General features: G+C 35.1%; 1 protein-coding gene across 1 annotated transcript in view; it reads left to right on the top strand.

The window, feature by feature from the left end:
• LOC145669237 (uncharacterized) overlaps nt 1-1,713 on the top strand; it is a 138,951-nt gene extending 137,238 nt beyond the window's left edge. The window contains exons 20-21 of the mRNA XM_081737561.1: nt 351-482; nt 1,110-1,713. Of these exons, the coding sequence (XP_081593687.1) occupies nt 351-482; nt 1,110-1,201 (224 nt within the window). The 3' untranslated portion in view covers nt 1,202-1,713. The remainder of the gene's footprint in view (nt 1-350; nt 483-1,109) is intronic.
• The last annotated feature ends 17,737 nt before the right edge of the window (nt 1,714-19,450 follow it).

Raw genomic sequence — 19,450 nt, 5'->3', positions numbered from 1 at the left:
ACCATGACAATATTTTACTAGATAGTATTGTCCTTCATTGCAGATTGAGACACAAATATGAAAATGTTTATATTGCTCCTACACTATAGGTGTGCATTACTGATGGTTAGTTGCAACGTATATTTTATTCCATCTTTGCTTATATATTAATTCTATTGGTAAAATTTAATACAACTAAACAAAGCATTTATTTTTAACACTGTATACAAATAGTACTTTTGTAAAATCTTTGGAATTTATGTTAAATGATACGTGAAGTTTAGAAAAAGGATTAAATTAAGATTTATCTTTTATTTTACAATCATTTTTCATCATTTCTTAATCTTTAAAGCGTTTATGTTTTATTTTAGGACTGGGTGAAAGATGTACGAATAAAAATGACTGCTACGATGAAATGGACACAGGTTGGGTCGAATGTCGAAATGAAATCTGTAGTTGTGCATTTGACCATGAACCTGAAAGTGGGAAAAGCTATTGCTCAGGTAAGTTGAGACTAACTAAACTAACTAAATAATGAAATTATAACTTATTAGTTTTTTTTTTTCACTTTTATTCTAAGAACGACAAATATTTAAAATTTTTATTTCTTGATTATTTGACAGTTGCAAGTCTTTAAAAGTCACTTTGGGTATTATATACAACTATGTTGAAAGAGAGAAATTTTGAAAAACTAATGGCTCCATCTTTTATCACCTGTCGAAGTTTTTCACGAATAATTTATCTATTTCCATAAGAATAGTGGATAAAGTCAAAGTATATTAAACATTTTATTTTAACTTCTTACGTCTTGTCTTACTAGGTTAGATTCAGCATTTATTCATTCATTTCTCATCATTACGGTCTCCTTTAACCTAACCGGCATATGTGTGGGACGTAAAACTGTAAGATTTCATTTAATTTCATTTCGATTACAGATAGATCTGTTTGCCTTGGGTACAAACCTGACATGAGTAAGGGTTTCAATCCATTTTAAGTAATAGGTTCTGCATCAGATTGCCTCAGTGTTTAAAGGAGACACCTAGTGTATCAATAGATTATAATTTAGTATTATAGGTGACCATATATATATATATTAATTAAGAAAAATCATAATTTCTGTTTGTTTATAGGTGCTGGGAGTTTGGCCAAGACATCTGTGTATTCTGTCATATTTTGGACTATTTTCTCAGCAGCAGTAATTCAAGTGTTTATATCACATTAAGGAAGAAATTTTAATATAATGCAATATAGTCTTCTGTAACTAAAACGATACTATAAGAACTATGAATTATTGATCTACAGCCTGGAAGGGAGGCAAAACTAGAAAATCGTACATGTCAAGCTTCATCGGGAACTGTATAATGATTTCAGATGCTACTTGAATTATCGTAAAAGGTAGTATTTCTGTACCGTACAAGTAGATAGATGAACATTTCGTTTCTGCTGGGAAAAGATTCAATGTATTGATCGTATTACGTAAAGTTACTGTTAAATATATTAAATTTTAAAGGTCTCAATTGTCAACACAACAATTGCTATTCAGTTACAACACACAACAGAAACTGAGATTTACAGTTATTGGTATGATAATACACGTCTGCTAGTTCCTAGTTGTCTGTTCCACTAAACTTTGCAGCAAACTATATTCTTTCAAAAATACAGTTTTCTTAACAAAAGTATTCACACGGACACACATTGTGAATCTGTATAATATCTTACCGAAATAAATTGTACGAAAACGATGTGTCAAGTATTATAAAGTTTATTATCCTAGTTTAATATATTACAATATTTTTGAGACTTTTTCTCATTAATTTTTTAAGAGACTTCACAACATTATTGTATCATTATATGAAAAATGTGAAGGTTTTAATTCCTTCATTAATTCAGATCAAACATGAATAATTTCAATTATGAAGTAAGTACCAAATAAAAGTAATAGTAATAAAGAAAGGAAACAGCGATCCAGAAAACTTAGACATGTTTTGTATTCAGTGTTTCTTCCAGATACGTTTTTGGGGAGGCACTGGCCCCGGAGCTCTGGGAGTGCCTCCCCGGAGGAGACCAAAATAATTCGTTTATAATATAATAATAAATGGAATAGTACCAGCAGTGTCCCCCTGTAACATTGTTTCTGAAAGAAACACTATTTGTATTACAAAACTTATACGTGACCTGGAATACAGAGACGACTTTACATATTAGAAATGAGCACCCAGCTTCTTGTTAAAACTTCTGTAAATACTGTTAAAAGAAATGTAAGAATTAGATTTTTCAGCAAATCTGTTGAAGCAAATGTGAGAAATGCGAAGCAACTACTTACAAGGAAGGGTCACGCAGTGGCTCCGCTGAGATCCGAACGAGACAATTGTGTTTGCATTTGATATGTTATAACTAGATGAATCCCAAAGTTATACGCGCCACCGGGCGGAATGTCATGAGTTACAACATATTTTGTAATATAAAAGCTACAAAGCTGGCAGAATAGTTTGAACCGAGTCATTTATTCGGAAACGGTTGGTTAAATGGAAAACTCGGATAATAAGTATCTCATCATTTTCAAGGGTACACTTTTTCGGATAAAAATGTTTGCCCCAGGGTCCTCGCAGGATCCCAGACGGGGTCCAACTAAAAAGTTTCAAATGGCAATAGGGGTTAAGTCACGGTTCGTCACGGTTCTCTCGACATCATTTACTTGAATATAACGAACATGCGATGAACAGACAACTCTGACTTCCTATCATTCTGCTAAACAAAAGTTGAATACCTTCGGATATTTTTCTAATTTTGTCATACGTAGTTCATGCATACAGGACTTGCTGCATCAGTAAGTTGGGGGCTCTATTGTAACGTATTCGTGATGGTTACATTTGTATGTCATTCGTTGGTTTGATCGCAACACTTCAAGCAAAACCAAATATACAAAAAAAAAAAAAAAAAAATCATTTGCAAGCTTGGCGGGTAGTACTAAACCATGTGTAAGTCATTTCAGTACATCGAGCTGCGTCAAACTTTGTTGGTTTGGTCACAGTATTCCAAAAAATAACATATTTATACACAAACTCACTTTTCACGCTGGCAGTTATATTGCATTACAGATTATACTGTTTGATATTTTGTGGATATCTACTATTAATCATAAACGTAAACACCACATTTCGCTTCTCCAACACCAGTGGTGTGAGCTGGACATGCGTTCCATACATAGTGCGGCATGTCGCGTTTTTGAACATTTCACATATTTTCGTCACCTACTAATCAACATTAATGCCAAATTTGGTTTTCCTAGCTTCAGCAGTTTGGTATGCTTATCCTTTCGATATAGGTTTTAAGCGGCCATCTAGGATTCAAGGTGGCCATAGATTTTCAATTAAGCTTTTGTTTACATTTTGACCCGTCGCATTTTTGGACAAGATGGTCGTAGAAAGTCGAGACGTGCTCCATCTTCTTTCACTTAACAGGAACTTTCAAATGATGTGCTACCTCTCTTATCATTTGAAACTTTTTAGTTGGACCCCACCTGGGACCATGTGGGGACCCTCGGACAAGACGTTTTCACTTAAATTGTTGTACTTTGAAAATAATGCCACACTTGCTTTCCTGTTTTCACTCTCACCGTTTCCAATTTGTAGGGGGTGACCATGAACTTTTAAATTAAGTTTTTGTTTAGATTTTGACCCTCCGTCATTTTGCACGGGGTTGTTGTAGAAAGTCGAGACTTACTGCATTTTCTTTCATTTTACAACAGCTTTCAAATGATGTGGTACTTGACCCCGTTTGCCATTAAAAAATTTTGAGTTGGACCCTGTCTGAGACCCTGCGGGGGACCCTGGGACAAAACTTTTTATCCCAAAGAGTTTGTCGTTAAAAATGATGAGATACGTGTTGGCCGAGTTTTCCACTTACCCAACCGTTTCCGAACAAATGACTCGGTTCAAACTATTCTGCCAGTTAATTTTTTGTAGTTCTTACATTACAAAATATGTTGTAACTCACGATATTCCGCCCAGTGGCACATATAACTTTGGGATTCATCTAGTTATAACATCAAATGCAAACACAATTGTCTTGTTCGGATCTCAGCGGAGCCACTGCGTGACCCTTCCTTGTTAGAATGAAAAGAAGTACGCATATATAAATCAAAAATACAATACTAAAAGGTATGTTTCTTAGTGACATGATGTATTCACACTTGAATGTATAGCTTGCGTTAAGTGTTTTGCAAGTAGTCCCGGACGGCCTGCAGATGATCCTAACCTCCAATAGTGGTTGCTTCTTCACTTCACAATCAACAACACGACTCACTAAGAGAAGTGTACGAAAATTAAAACTGACATAAATCCAATTAAACAATTTCGTTGTTGGCCGTTAGTTTAGGAAATTATAATGCCAAAGCTTTGTTTCATAATCATTCAAATTGTAGAAACTTAAAATTTCAGCTATAAATGTAAACTTATTTTTATATGTAATTTCAAATTAACAACAACTACGTACTCGAAACTAATAAAACATAACAAATTGCATTTTATTTGCACTCACAAAGGCATTATTACAAGTAGCATTGCGTCACCATCAAAAGAAGACATCAACAGTTTGCAGTACTGTGCAACACTTTGAAATGACTGTGAAGTTATTACGACTACATATTCCAGGGTGTCTACTGATACTGGAAATACTTGAATTATACTGGAATTTAATTTTGATATTGGAAATATACTGAAATTTTGATCCACATACTGGAAAATTTATGAAATATACAAATATTATCATTCTTTATAATCTACCCTGGATTTTTGAATTCCAAAAGTTCAGGGTAATAAGAATCTTGCATTATAACTAGAATAGAATAATATACAATTATTTATACAAGTTGTAATATAAATTACTAATACATTTATATAGTACAAATAATGCTCTTGACTTACTGTATCAGACCTCCGAGCAGGGTGTCTACTGGACATAAAAGTCATGAGGTGGGGTTGTCGGTCAAGAGATCATGAAAGTAGTGAAATTGAGTTTCAGGTCATGAAAAAAGTGATTTTATAGAACAACAATATTTATGTGATACAGTATGGTAACTGAATAATAAATTGTAATTTTCCTCAATGATCCGGCGTTAAGACCCTGCTCTCTCTTTTGGGGTTGCAGATAGTCACTAACTTCCCTGTTTCTACTAATACTGTTTTCAGTTTCCGTGTTTTTTTCTTTCTTTTTCTTCAATACCTCACGTATAATAACAATGGATGCATTATATTATATACAATGCTTCCAGTACAGTATACAGGGCTGCAAATAGTTAGTAAAGTCAGTAAAGGTATGCCCAATAATGGGAAACTGAGGGATAGTTTTAATGCTTGGTGTGGATGTGGCACATTGCTTAAATTTTTTGTTGCAGGTCGCATTAACAATTGATTTTTGAATAAATATTTTGTGAAGTCTACGAAGTGTTTGTTGAAAGGTTTTTTGTCGTACACAATGCAGTACAAATTTTTGTGTACGTACTTCATTGTTTTATATTGTATATTAAGAAGGAGGCAGGGGAATTGGCCTAAGCAGCTGTGATTTTCTCTATGCTTCGATGATTGCACAGCATTATCTATTTATCGCGTTTTTTTTTTTTTTTTTTGTCATTTAAAGATCGAATTTCAATTTTCACAGCTGCTTAGTGGGAAGAAGGTGGCCAATTTTAAAAGCAGTTAATTATTTAATTTGTTATTGTAGCCTAGCCTGCTTCATATTGCAAATGAGGATTGATGTCAGTACTGTCAGGTATTTAGTCAGCATTTCCACATTTTTAGTCAGTAAATTTTACCTACAGCTAGTTTGCAACCCTGAGTATGCATCCATTGTTATTTATTTATTTACTTACTTACATTAGTGTTGCACTTATCTGTTCAGAGACAATGAGTAAAATAAGAGGAAAGACTTCTTTCAAAGATGTGTGGTTGGACAGAACAATAAGTTCAAATTGGAATTGGCTTCAGAGGTTAGAAAACGATAAGTATAATGGGTATTGCTCTTTGTGGATGACAAGTTTTTATATTAGCAACATGGGATGTCTTCAGTTCGATCTCATGCCGAATGCAAAATGCAAATTAAAAAAAGTAAATTCTTCAAGTTTGAGCAAAAAACTGTTTCACATGGTATCTGCTAAGGCAGCAACTACAGACTCTGTTCCTGTGAATGTTGCTTCATCAACTACAACTCTGTTTCGGTGAAAATTGAACTTCGTGAAGTGCGAACTTCAGTTGTTAATAACGAACATGCTTGTGTTATTGATAACAGAATCACAACATTCAATATTTGTGTTATGCCTAGAAATACTTACCCAATTTTATCATCAAGGATGAAGTTATTACTGCAGAAATATTGTGGGCTATTAATCAAGTTATGACTCTTCTTTTGCTAGAAGTTTGGCTTTTGTAGTGATCTTTTTAAAGTGATGTTTCTCGGCGAAATTGCGAAACAGTTCAAGATGCACAAGGATACCTAGTTACACATGGACTGTGCCTATACTTTCAAAAAGAATTGACAAACGTGGTTAAAGAGTGTCCTATCATCTGTATTCCTTTTGATGAAAGTTTAAATCCTGTCGCTCAGAAGGGTCTAATGGATATAGTTCTAGATTTTGGGACGAACAAGATATCTTATGTCCACATTTTTAGGTCATGCTACTGCTGAGGACCTTCTGATGTCATTTTTGGAAACTGGTTTGGATGCGAAAAAGATGCTGCAAGTATCAATGGACGGCCCGAATGTAAACCTGAAGTTTTTGAACGACCTAAAGAAGTACTTAGATGATTCACCTTCAGATCCGAAGCTGTTGGACTTTGGTAGTGCTTCGTGCATGCTATTCACGGTGCATATAAAACGGCAAATAATAACTCCAAACAGTACACTCACAGATTTTTGCGCTCTCTGTATTACTTCTTCAAGAACTACCCAAGTAGACGTGCAGATTACCAACGCATAACAGGGTCACATCTCTTTCCTATGAAGTTTTGCTCCGTCAAATGGGTCGAAAACTCAAAAGTATTGAAAGAGCTGTGGAAATGCTGTTACATATTAAGAAGTATGTTGATGCTTTTGAGAAAAAAACTTCTTGCATCGTAAAACATTGTAATTATAAAACCTTTTGTAAGAAATGATCTGCTCCCAGCAGAGATGAAATTCATGCGTTCTTTTTTTCTTGAACTAGAACAGTATATCTCCAAATATAAGGGTAATGATCCTCTTTTGCCTTTTATGTTCACTGATCTGAGTTCACTATGCTTCGACACCTGTTGGCGAGAATTGTAAAGAATCAAGTTTTCGAATCGGCAAATACTAGTGAGAAGCTTCTCTCAATTGATTTGAAGAAGACAGAATACCTGAAGACCTTTCGAGCTATTGACATACATTGGATTTGCAGTCTAAAGAGCTTTAAAAGGTAAGGTAATAGAAGATGGGAAAGTTCTTCAGTTCTATGGAAACTACAGAAATTTTCTTGTTGATATATGCATGAAAATTTTTGACAAAAGCCCTCTTGCTTTCAAGTTTGTTAGAGGTGCCAGCTGCTTCAATCCTGCAATTATGACTAATTCGTCTATTAAGACCTACAGAGTGACTGCTGCATTAAAAGTTCTTGTTGAGACAAATCAATTATCTAGTATGGAAGCTGACACTGCAAAACGAGACTTCTTAGATTTCTCATCAAAGGAAAAAGTAATGAAGTATCTCAACAACTTTGATCCCAAAACTGATCGATGGAACCATTCTAAGTATTGTCTATTTTCAACACAATGTTTCCAAAGAAGTGATTCACTTCACACAAAAAAGTACTGGTTTTGTACCACGCCAACGCTGCTATTGAAAGAGGTTTTTCCATAAACAAAGAATGCCTAGTAGAGAATATTCATGAATATAGCTTGATTGCACAGCGTATGGTGTATGATTCAGTATCTACAGTTGATGGGGTATTAGCTATTAGTGTTCCGAAGATGATGATCCATGCGTTCAAAAATGCATCAACATTGAGAAATGATGCTGTAGAAAAGTACAAGAAAAAGTAGACAACAACACAGCCAAAATAAAGTTAGCATCAGAAGAAATAAAACAATTAGAATTGAAGAAACGATGTATTATGCAGAATGCTAAGGAAGAAACAGAAGAACTGGAGAATGAGTTGAGGTGAAAAGACTGAAAAAGATACTGTCTTAAATGCGTGTACCTTTTAAGTATAAGATATAATCATTGTGAATTAATAATTAAAAATTCACAAATTTGTTGTAAAATGTCTACTGTAAACTATATAGCATAAAATTTTGTTACATATTTTATAAAGCATATAAAATACTATATACAGGATAATGTATTAAAGTTTTTTCTGTGTTGCATATAAAGTGGTTGATTTCATATATGTATATGTCTGTCTTATGACTTATTATTTAGAACAAGTTTTTACTTACAATAAGCCTGGTACAGAATCTATTGAAGAACTATTTACTTGCACAGTGTGTGTTATGATACTCTTTCTTTGGCTGTGTTTATTAGATGTAAGTGTTAACGAAGTGATCTACGTAGCTGAAAATGCATTGTCACTTAGAAGCTGTGATATTAGATAGCACTATTCAAGTATATTTTATGTGTATTATATCATTGTGAATTAAAAATAAACAGTTATACTGTATATATGGAGCTATAAATTTATAAAACGATTTTCATCATTTATGTAAAACTGGTAATTTGTCAACCATACTTTTTTTTGTAATTGTTTTAATAGTCTTAGAAACAGTTTTATATTCATTGAGATTGTAAATTTTTCCAAAGCAAGAGTAGTATACCTTTTGCAATTAGACATTTAAAACAATGGGTGGAGTGGGGGACTGTGAGGAGAGTTTGGAGCCCCTTTAAAAATGTTAAAAAATAATTTGTATTTTTAAAAAATCAAGGCTAACTAAGGCTAATTAAAAATAAAATATTCTTTTCTTGGGAAAACAATTACAAACCTAAAATTATCAAGTGTGATTATTCCTAAAGGACTTTTAAAAAATCATTGTATTAGATACTGGAATTTTGCTGATAGTTATACTGAATATACTGGAAATATACTGAAATTTTAAAAGTGAAACTCAGTAGACACCCTGTATTCACTGGACTATTCAAATTACTGTTAAAATCGAATCATTTTTAAGTCTTTTCCAAATATCATTTGCTTTATCAATTCAACCTGAAAGAACATTTTATCTTAACTATGCATTGCCAGAGAAGTATTTGTAAAATCATTACATTCATTTCATCATTTTATGAGAAAATCCAATAAACGATAGACCAGTCTTCCTTTAATCATGATGCCACATTCTTTTACATTGTACGAACCTTTCGGTTGAATGATCTAAGACGTCATCGTCCTCTCCCATCAAAATTGTTGGAACATACTTTTCTTGGTGGATTGTTGTTGAACGTGAAGTGAAGAAGCAACTACCATTATCTTTCCCGTCTGGCTGGTATTTTAGTCAAAGATGATTTGATTGATGCGATAAAAGTATCAGCTACTTTCAGACTATTTCTAACCTCTTCCACACATAAGTGGAATACTACTGGTATGTGCCCAGCAGGTGAAATGCATTAATCTAGGAGCAGCTGCAGCCAAGCGCATAGCAGCGCTTTTCATATAGGCCTATTAGTTCAGGGGCATATGTAATTCCGTGGGATTTTGAATGAAGTAATTATATGATTGGTGGCAATGGATAGGTAATGAGGTATAGAATCGTGTACTACCGGGTGTTTTGTCTCAAAGTGTGGCCGAGCCGGTGTATGAAGTCATACTTCTAAGATGGTCGCTAACGCCGAAATAGATGTCTTTTTAGCGCTACACAGGCTAAAGTTCTCAACCAATTGTCATGGGAAGTGGCTAATTTTATTTCTTCTGGTTGCTGCAATTGCTTTTTGCATAGATATTTGCCAAATAAATAGTTTCATTACTTCAAAAATTAAGAAAACCATCAAAACTGAGGTAAAATTAAATAGCTTTTTTTAACTTCAGTGGGCATACCCACTAAACTAGTGAATGGTTTTTAATAAGTGTCTCATTTTTCTCCATGGCTATTATTTATACACATTGAATAAATATTTGACAAATACATAGTTATATTTATTTACAAGTTTTTTTTAAAAAAAAGTCCACAAAATGATATAAAATTGAGTCTTTTTGAAAGATATGCAGTCAAATATCGACAATGAAAATGGCGTGGGCTATAAAATGTGAACAAATCATTATGCCGATAAATACCTTTAAATTAAATAAAAGTTTCCCATTATAGGGTAATTTATTCTCGTATTGTTGGGGACCACTTCCTTATTGGATGTGTTAAAAAAGATACACATCCAGTTAAACAAAAATAACAATTAGTAAACATGCTGGATTGTAAAATCAAAACAAATAATAAAATACTTCAAATACACACGTAAACCCTTTTTATTATTACAGAGCTGTTTAGAAAGATAAAAGAAATTAGACTTATGAGTCATTATCTGAATTCGACAGTTGAATTTGATAGTCATTTTCACAGTTGTCACAATGGGTCATTATCAGATGTTAGAACTTACAAACTGCCTTCTATTGACACCAATATCACTTAATGCAAGTACAGTGCCTACTATCACATCTGCGTTGCACCGTTGCACTATTTTTGTTCTGACTAGGCGAAAATATTCAGTAGATTCACCAAGTGGACAGACAAGAACTTTTACAACTTTACGGTTTTTAATGTTAGTAGTTTAATTAACGACCACAGAAACATCCTTTCCTTCACACTTCTATTTTGTTTCATCCAGGGACAGTATGTCTTGATCACTAAAAGTCCAGAGGCGGTATGCCTGCATCACTGAAAAACCAGAGGCGGTATGGCATACCACAGCATAACGTCTCACTTCGGCCACTAATCTATCGTCAAAATAATGTAAGAACTACTAATTCACCACGCTACCCACCTAAACACGGAAACTACTTTAAGCTTAGTTCTCTTTTTCTAAACAAAGAAATGCTAATATCCATAGCGCATGTCACTTCCAACCTCAAGATAGAAGATTTCCTGTTTGTTTCTATATTTCCGTTCGAGACCTTGGTTACAGAAGCTAAAATATTTGGCAGACAATCTATACACTAGGTTTAAACCAATAAATTCAATATTTTACTCCACTTTCCAGTTCCTTGATCCTACTCCTACTGGAAATTATGAATTTCCCTCCGCAATCATGATCTGCTACTGCAAAAATCCCTCGAAAGCATGATTGCCAGGAAATGTCTCCTTTGATGGATTGCTTTCTATTATCTCCATTTACTAATAACTAACTTTTACCCCAAAACGCACGGAAAATGGAATAAATGCGAAAAATCGTGAGTTACAGTATACACTCTTTTTTTTTAAAGCTTGGGGGTACATTAAGGAGCGCCATTCCATTCAGTCTGTCTTCACTCTGGAGTTTCGAAAATAAATTTTCTCTCTCCGGAGAGTGGAGAAGCACCTTTCCGAAAGAGCAGTTCTAACGGGTAAAGTAAACAAAATTTTGAGAAGATTGTGAATATTGAGGAAGAAAATCTGATGACATGCAGTTAGGCTCTCGATGGCAGGAGAAGGGAGGCTTTCGGGTGCAACAAAATCTCATTTTGTTTTCCAAATTTCACATTCAGGTTTGATTGCAGAAAGTGGGCTTGACAAATCACTTTTGTAGAATGATACTGCTTCTGAAATCTTTGTACAAAGTGTTTCAGCATGTTCAAAAATTAACTTGAAACTTTTATCTGCATTGTCTCGGTATTTCTGGAAAGTTTGTGTGATAGTGTCATCCTACTGATTGAAATGACATTGACAAGAAATATGCCAAAGAAAAAACTTTGTCACATACCAACAAACTAATTAAAAGATTCCCATGAAGGTACTAACAAGGAAACTACTTGGACTCGAACGGGTGAATATGCACAAAAACGAAAGAATGTGTAATGTTAGTACCCCGAAAGCAAACAGTGATGTCTATTTTTCTGCAAGATGATGTAAACTTCCGCAAGAACAGGGCAAAGTAGAGGAATTGCCATACCGACAGGGCATCTATAACGTCTGACCCCGGGCCATTTTACGGAAACGTTTCGGTGGATGGAAACACACATATTCAATTGTTTTTCGGAGCATACATGTTAAATGAAAACGTACTGCCTCAGGTCCCTTCGGAGAGTCCAAGACAGGATCCACTTTACAATTTTCAAATAGTAAAGGGATCAATTAGTATATTTTGAAATGTATTAAGAAAAGAAACAACCTGCAACAAGTCCCGCATCTTTATGCGTACCCTATGCAAAATGATGGTCATACTCATGACAACTGTGTTGACATTTTGACTGATTACCAGTTTGTACAGGGTGAGTATAGTGACTCGGGGCTTCCTCCATCTTGTTTCTTTTCACAATACTTTTCCAACGATATACTACTTGACCTCCCTTACTATTTGAAAATTTTGGTTGTACCCTTCTGGGACCCTCCGGGGGACCTGAGACAACTTTTTCATTCAAAATGTGTGCCCCTAAACACTATTGGGATACGTGTTCGTCGATCCTTTCATTAACCCAACCCTTTTCCTGACAAATGGCCGGGGTTCAGACTTTAAAGATGCCCTGTAGTTATGGCACGTACTCAACTTTGCCCTGCTCTTGCGAATGTTTACACCATCTTCCAGAAAAAACTTCGCTTCCGGGTGCTAACATTACACATGCTTTCTTTTTGCGTATTCACCCATTCGAGCCGATGTACGTTCCTTGTAAGTAAAAACTGGCAATCCCTGGTAGATGATTCTTTATCAAAAGTTTCTTGTATATGTTGAAAGCTCGTTACAACTATCGGAAAAATATTTATAAACATAATCAGTGCTTCTTGACGCTCTACCCAGTGTGATTCACACTAGGGATGGGCACGAGTCGAGTCAACTCGAGATTTAAGCCTGTCTCGACTCGTCTCGAGAAAATGTTGTCTCGACTCGACTCGAATTCGAGACGAGACGTCTCGAAATTCGAGTCTAGACAAAATACACACACACATCAGCCAGAGCATTATGACTACGTACCTAGTTGTCAGTATGTCTATCTTTGGCACGGATAACAACGGCGACGCGTCTTGGCATGGACGCAATGATCTTTGGTAGGTCGCTGGAGAGAGTTGGCACCACATGTGCACACACAGGTCACCTAATTCCCGTAAATTCCGGGAAGGGGGCGATGCGCTCTGACGTCACGTTCAATCACATCCCAGATGTTCGGTGCACTGTGTTCGATTGGGTTCAGATCCGGCGAGTTGAGGGACCAGCACATTACTTGGAACTCGTCCCTCTGTTCCTCGAATCACTTCATCACACTCCTGGCCTTGTGACATGGTGCATTACCTTGTCGAAAAATGCCACTACCGTTGGGAAACATAGTCGTCATGAAGCGGTGTACGTAGTCTGCAAGCATTGCGCGATACGCCTCGGACGTCATGGTGCCTTGCTCGAGCTCCACTAGTCACGATACTCACATGTATGTTCCCCAGAGCATAAATAAGCCGCCGTCAGCTTGTCTGCGTCCCGCAGTAGAGGTTGTCAAGAAGCTGTTCATTTGGAACACGACGGATTAGCACCCTCCCATGATGATGAAAGTATCGGGATTCATCACACAACGCAACGCTTTGCCACTGGGCCAAGATCCAGTGGCGATGATCTCGTGTTCATTTCAGTCGTAGTTACCGATGTCGTGGTGTTAACATGCGCACATGGATGGGTTGTCGGCTGCGGAGGCCCATCGTTAGGAGTGTTCGATGCTCCGTGTGTTCAGACCCACTTGTACTTTGCCCAGCATTAAAGTCTGCTGTTAGTTCTGCCACAGTTCGCTGCTTGTCCTGTTTTACCAGTCTGCCCAACCTACGACGTCCGACATCTGTAATGAGGTGGGCGGCGACCAACTCGACGTTCGAACGTCGTTTCCCTTTGGTTTCGCCATTTGTTGAAGATACTAACCCCATCACTCCTCAAACACCCGACAAGTCCTGTAGTATCCGAAATTCTCGTATCTTTCTAAAGTAATACATGCTGGAATTGTTTTCAAGGTTGTTTCTGAGTGAATACTTTCTTCAAAATAATATTAAAAATTATAGAAAGATTTTTGAGACATTCAAGTCGAATCGACATTTTTACGAGCGGTCTCGACTCAACTCGTGTTTGGACTCGAAAATTCGAGTCGAGAAATACGTTTGTCTCAACCCGTGCGCATCCCTATTTCACACAGTCGGTGTAGGGTCTGGGATGTATTGACCCTATAACTAATTTGTGAACTGTACTTAATGTTATCTTTCAGCAAGTTGCTTCTTTTGAAGAAGCAAGGAAAATGTTAATAATATCTTCAACACTACCAAGCCAATTTCAAAACGATGTGACAGTGCATGGTTTTGAGAGAGACAAATTTAGCACAATGAACATAAGCAGCCTGAGAATAGATTCTCTTTACTTCAGTCTGAACGCCTTTGAACCTCCACTCAGCACTCGCACCATCATAGCCTTGCCCACGAAGGTAATTTACGTTAATGATCAAAGCTGACAAAGTAGTGATAATTGCCTCTGCTAAGGCTGATCCTGTTGTATTTATGACAGGAACAAATCTCAAGAAATCTACTTGTGTGTCGACTGATTGCTACACAAAGTTCTCCGATAGATCTTGAACAGTTGCCCTTTCTTTCACGCAGAGCCGTAGCTAAGGGGAGGCCAGCGGGGCGCCTGCCCCGGGCGCTAATAGCAAGGGGGCGCCGAACGAGCAAGGATAAAGAAAAAGTGGCGTTGAACATGAGTAAAAGACAAGTCGCCCCCAGAAAGTATTGGCGCCCTGTTAGATCAAAAATGCTGTCGGTCATCAATGAAATACGTAGAGTTCTTAAAAATTTTCTTGCTCGCTTCGCTCGCAATCCAAGAATTTAAATAAGTCACAACAATTTTTTACTTATTACTTAAAGAGTTATTATAGATGATTTCTTAATGACATGTGGTATACAAGGTGCCGAGTAATGACTTATAGTGTACGCAGGAGCATTTTCAAAATTAGAAACGAGCAGTCGTGTTCGTCGTTTTGACAGTGATGAGTTTGCTTAGTTCGAAATGTGTTTCTACCCAATCGGATTAATCACGACGCACAGTGGAGCCAAAACACTCAATTCTTGGCAAAAATAAAAATTCGCAATATGAAGCAGAAAATTGAAAGAAAACCAATTAGTTCGGTATGTGCAATGGCTACAATAATGCTATTACGACATTATTTCATCAAAAACATAGAGTTTTACATCATAAAAGGAAATGTTCCTTATATTCACTCCTAAATTATATAACACTTTTTATATATGATTGGCATAAACAAACGCGTGGGCAATGTGCTTTGATTTGGCAGTTTACGATTGGCTTATATTCTTACGCATGAAAGGAAAAAAGTGTACTTATTGATTTTACAACTGAAGAGTAATAAAATTGAAGAAAAGTTCTTGCTTCTCAAACTTATTTCAAAGTTGTGGAGGATTCGTTATGGCAATGAAGATGCAAGGACGCTTCAATACATAAACATTATCTCATCTCAAGTTCTCGATATGAATTACAAGCATCAGTAACCTGTTCAGGTTGTTTCATATATTGCATCGTGCATTACGTGAGCTCATTTCAGGGCTTGATTGAAACACTCTGAACTGGAGCGAGCGGAAGCTCATTACAGTTGATTCCAATGTCACCTTTTCGCACGCATCACAAAAAACACAATACTGAATTGATCAACACAATTTTTAATATGGTTCTACCTTATGGTCCATAGATTGCTTAGCAAACATTGGCATTTCAAAATATCGCCACCATTAATCAAATCTGTTTGAATAGAGTTTAGTTCTGTTGGTGAATGCCAGAGAAGTATGACTAGATGTTGGAAACAAGATGGGTCCTGGAGGCAAAATTCCCAGAATCGACCTACATTCAACTTTGTCACTGCGTGCATGGGGAACACACGTCCAATAACCTAACACTTGTTCTCACATTCATCCCAGCTCAATTCAAAAGCAGAATCGCATCCAGAATGCGGTTTTCCTCAAACATTTTCATGCGCTATATTTCCCAAAAGTGCAAATATGTGCAAGTTTTTCTTTGCATAAAGTAAGAACAATGTTTCCGCTACGACATATTAAAAAAATCACAGACATATTATGCCATATTTTCTACTAAAACGCTATTCTATCGTTTGACCATAGTTTATATGCTTTCAGAACCACTGCATTTTCCAAATATGATATTAAGTAGGGGATTATCATAGGGATATGATAATGATATTAGCATCATTCCAAATATGATTATTGACTACACATCACATCAGCATTCTAAATATAGAAAACGATACATACATGTCGGTCGTGTCACCATGTTTATCAGCCACGCAATGTAGGAATAGTCACATTCAAAGTCAACTTCCTATCTTCTGTAACTAAGAAGCTCTCTCGGCTTCGGCGGATAACCAAATTCACACGTCCCAAGAGATAATTGTAAACTGCTGTCACTTCTTTTCCTGTACACTATCTTATGTGTACACTATTAAGGTTTCATTATAACAAATTATATCCGAGTCAATCTTTTACTTCATTTTTCGAGTTTTTGCTAAGAATTGCCTGGTTCGGCCCCACTGTGAGACGGTGAGAATGAAGATATGAAAGTGAGAAGAATGAAGAGACACATTCAAGCTGCTGTTTGCACGGAATATTAAAAATAAAGGTAAACGAGGAGAACAATAACTTTTTCGAACTTCAAGCAGTTGTGGAATAGGGGCGTAAGGGATCAAAACTTATCCCAACGAAGTTCGACTTTTTCAGACACTAATCACTACCAATGATTTATTTTTAAATTCCATTGACATATCAAATGCTTCAAATTTGGAGGAATTTATTGGGGTCAATTTTTTATCAATTTTTTGTATCGCCAGCATATTATTTTGTGCATTGTGAGGTGCAGGTAGCTTAAGCTGAAATTAAGGATATTATAAAACATTAATACAAATAAAATTAATTAAATACTGTGGAGTGGCTGGGAATATTTAAAACTAAAAGCAAAATTTACATAAAATGCAAATTACAGGTATTTGCATTAATTATTTTTTTTTGAGATAAAGGTACTTTTTTGTAAGAGCTGCCACTGACACATGTAAATTTGGTAGAGTATTAAAAAAATAATAACTTAGTTAACTAAAATAACAGATTTTAGGGTTATTTGTAATGTTAGTTATGGCTTAGAAGTTACTATAGTGAGTTTATGTGAATACCAAATAGGTAAAAAAAAAATTTACTTTAAAATAACAGGTAGCAGCCTGTTTTAAAAACTTATTATACTTATGACTGTGTATTGGTTTTATGGGCATGATACTTTTTGGGCCCCATTTAGAGAGCTGGTTAGATATATAAACAACAAGGGAAAATGTTTTTTTGTTTTACACTTTTGTAATAAAACATGTTTGATTAGTAACAGGTATTTATTTTGTAGTAAAATTAGAATAATAGAGATATTGGGATTAGATGGCGGTTTATTTTGTTTTGGTATAGTATTAAAATAACTGAAGATACACATTAACACTTTATTTTTACAAGTATTGAATTTTTTTGGTAGTGCACTACGAAACACACACTTTTGAATTATATATATATTTTTAAACACACTTTTTTCATAAAAAAAAACAAAATAAAGTGGACGTGTTACATTTGAAAATGAGATTTGTTTGATTTTAGAAATGATTTAAAATTTTATAGACACAATTTTATTATTTTTTTATGTTTAAGAGTTTATAGTTTTTGATAGTTTTAGAGAGGAGTAATTTGAAACATATAATATATATTGATTAATAATGGGAATGAATAGAAATATTGAAGAATATAAATGATTAAATATTTAAACTGGTTTGACGCATTGTTTTTGTAGTGGATATTATTTATGCACACTGTTTTGGCTTAAGTTACCACGTTGCTGTATATTTTTATTTTATTGGAGAAAGTTGAAATGTTTGTTACATTTTTTTACGCTGGATGATGTATTATTAGGATGCTGATATATTATATGTTTGTAAAACAAGCAAATTACTTATTGCTTGAATTTTTGTTTTAATGTTTAAGAAGGCCCTGCCGTATATGACGTGACAGGCCTATTTATTTCAACTAGAGATATAGAATATTTACTGGTAACAATTTTATAATGGAAATATGTAAATGCCCCTGTGCTTATGTGGGGTTTTAGCCAAGTAACTTTTTATGTTAAATAGTTGTTGTTGAGCGTTATAACTTTTAAAAGTTAGCACTGTTTTAGTTATTGATGAATGCTATAAATAAGGTGATATGTAATATTAAAGTTTACCAAACATACACGATTTTTGATACATGTTTGGATCATGTATTTTAACAGGAAAATTTTTGGGAGATTGAAAAACTCACACAGTTTTTGGGTTTTAAACTACCCGATATTGGAGGAAGTATAGGAGACTTTCTTCCGCTGTATTTTTGATGTTTTTTTTACCAGAGCTATTAACGAACTTTTTCTTGTTTATAACAGAAACAAGTATATTTACTGCACAAAACCAGAAAAAGGCGGGATTTGTTTTCTTTTGAGTTTTTAACAAAGGTTATGTGCCTTTTGGCAATACTTTTGGGAGGTTTTTGCAAATTTTAAGCTTGGTTAGCTGCCTTTCGTTGCAGTTTTTTTCAGCACCCTTTGACAGGTGCTGCTGTCATTACAAATGACGGTGAACTTGGAAACTTCTGCTTACAACAGAAGTTTATGAGATTTTTAAAACAAACGTAATTATTTTTACTTATAACTAATATTACGAATATGAGAAATACATGTTATCATATACTGAAATAAAGTAAAATATATATAGAATATAATGTTATACCTGTGATAAACTGTTATCTCTCTCAGTAACAGAATTAAGCCTATTTTTTTGCGTCTATTTTTTAAAACTGTTTGCTACTAATGGAATTTATGTTTGTATAGAGAGAGATAGAGGAAACATTTTTGTTTATTATTGATTTTGACAATTACAAGAGCCAAATGTTTTGTACGAAAGGGATAAACGTTGACAAAATAAGTTAGGACTTTAGAACGGTATTTTTAAGAACGATTGAGCGTAATACGTTAATATTAATAATTTACATAGAAAAATGAGTTAAAATAAAGTAAACATTTCAAACTGGTTTTGCATTTTGGGTAAAAATCCTAGGTTTGTCGGCTGACGTTACTGGTCTTGGGAGAAAGGGGGGTGGAAGAGACGCTTGTAGCTTGCTGCTAAGGAAATCACACCTATAGAAATTTAAAAACTTACATGTTGACGCTAAAATTTTTACAACTTTTTTAACAATAGAAGTTGAGCGTCTGTAACCACTGTTTCCAAATCAGCGTTGCTTCACTGAAGAAGTGAGTA

The sequence above is a fragment of the Thermobia domestica genome, chromosome 13 (genome assembly GCF_964235325.1).
Source record: "Thermobia domestica chromosome 13, izTheDome1.hap1.1, whole genome shotgun sequence".
NCBI classification, from domain to species: domain Eukaryota; kingdom Metazoa; phylum Arthropoda; class Insecta; order Zygentoma; family Lepismatidae; genus Thermobia; species Thermobia domestica.
Note: the sequence above shows the minus strand (reverse complement) of the source record. Positions and strands in the feature narration are given on the sequence as shown.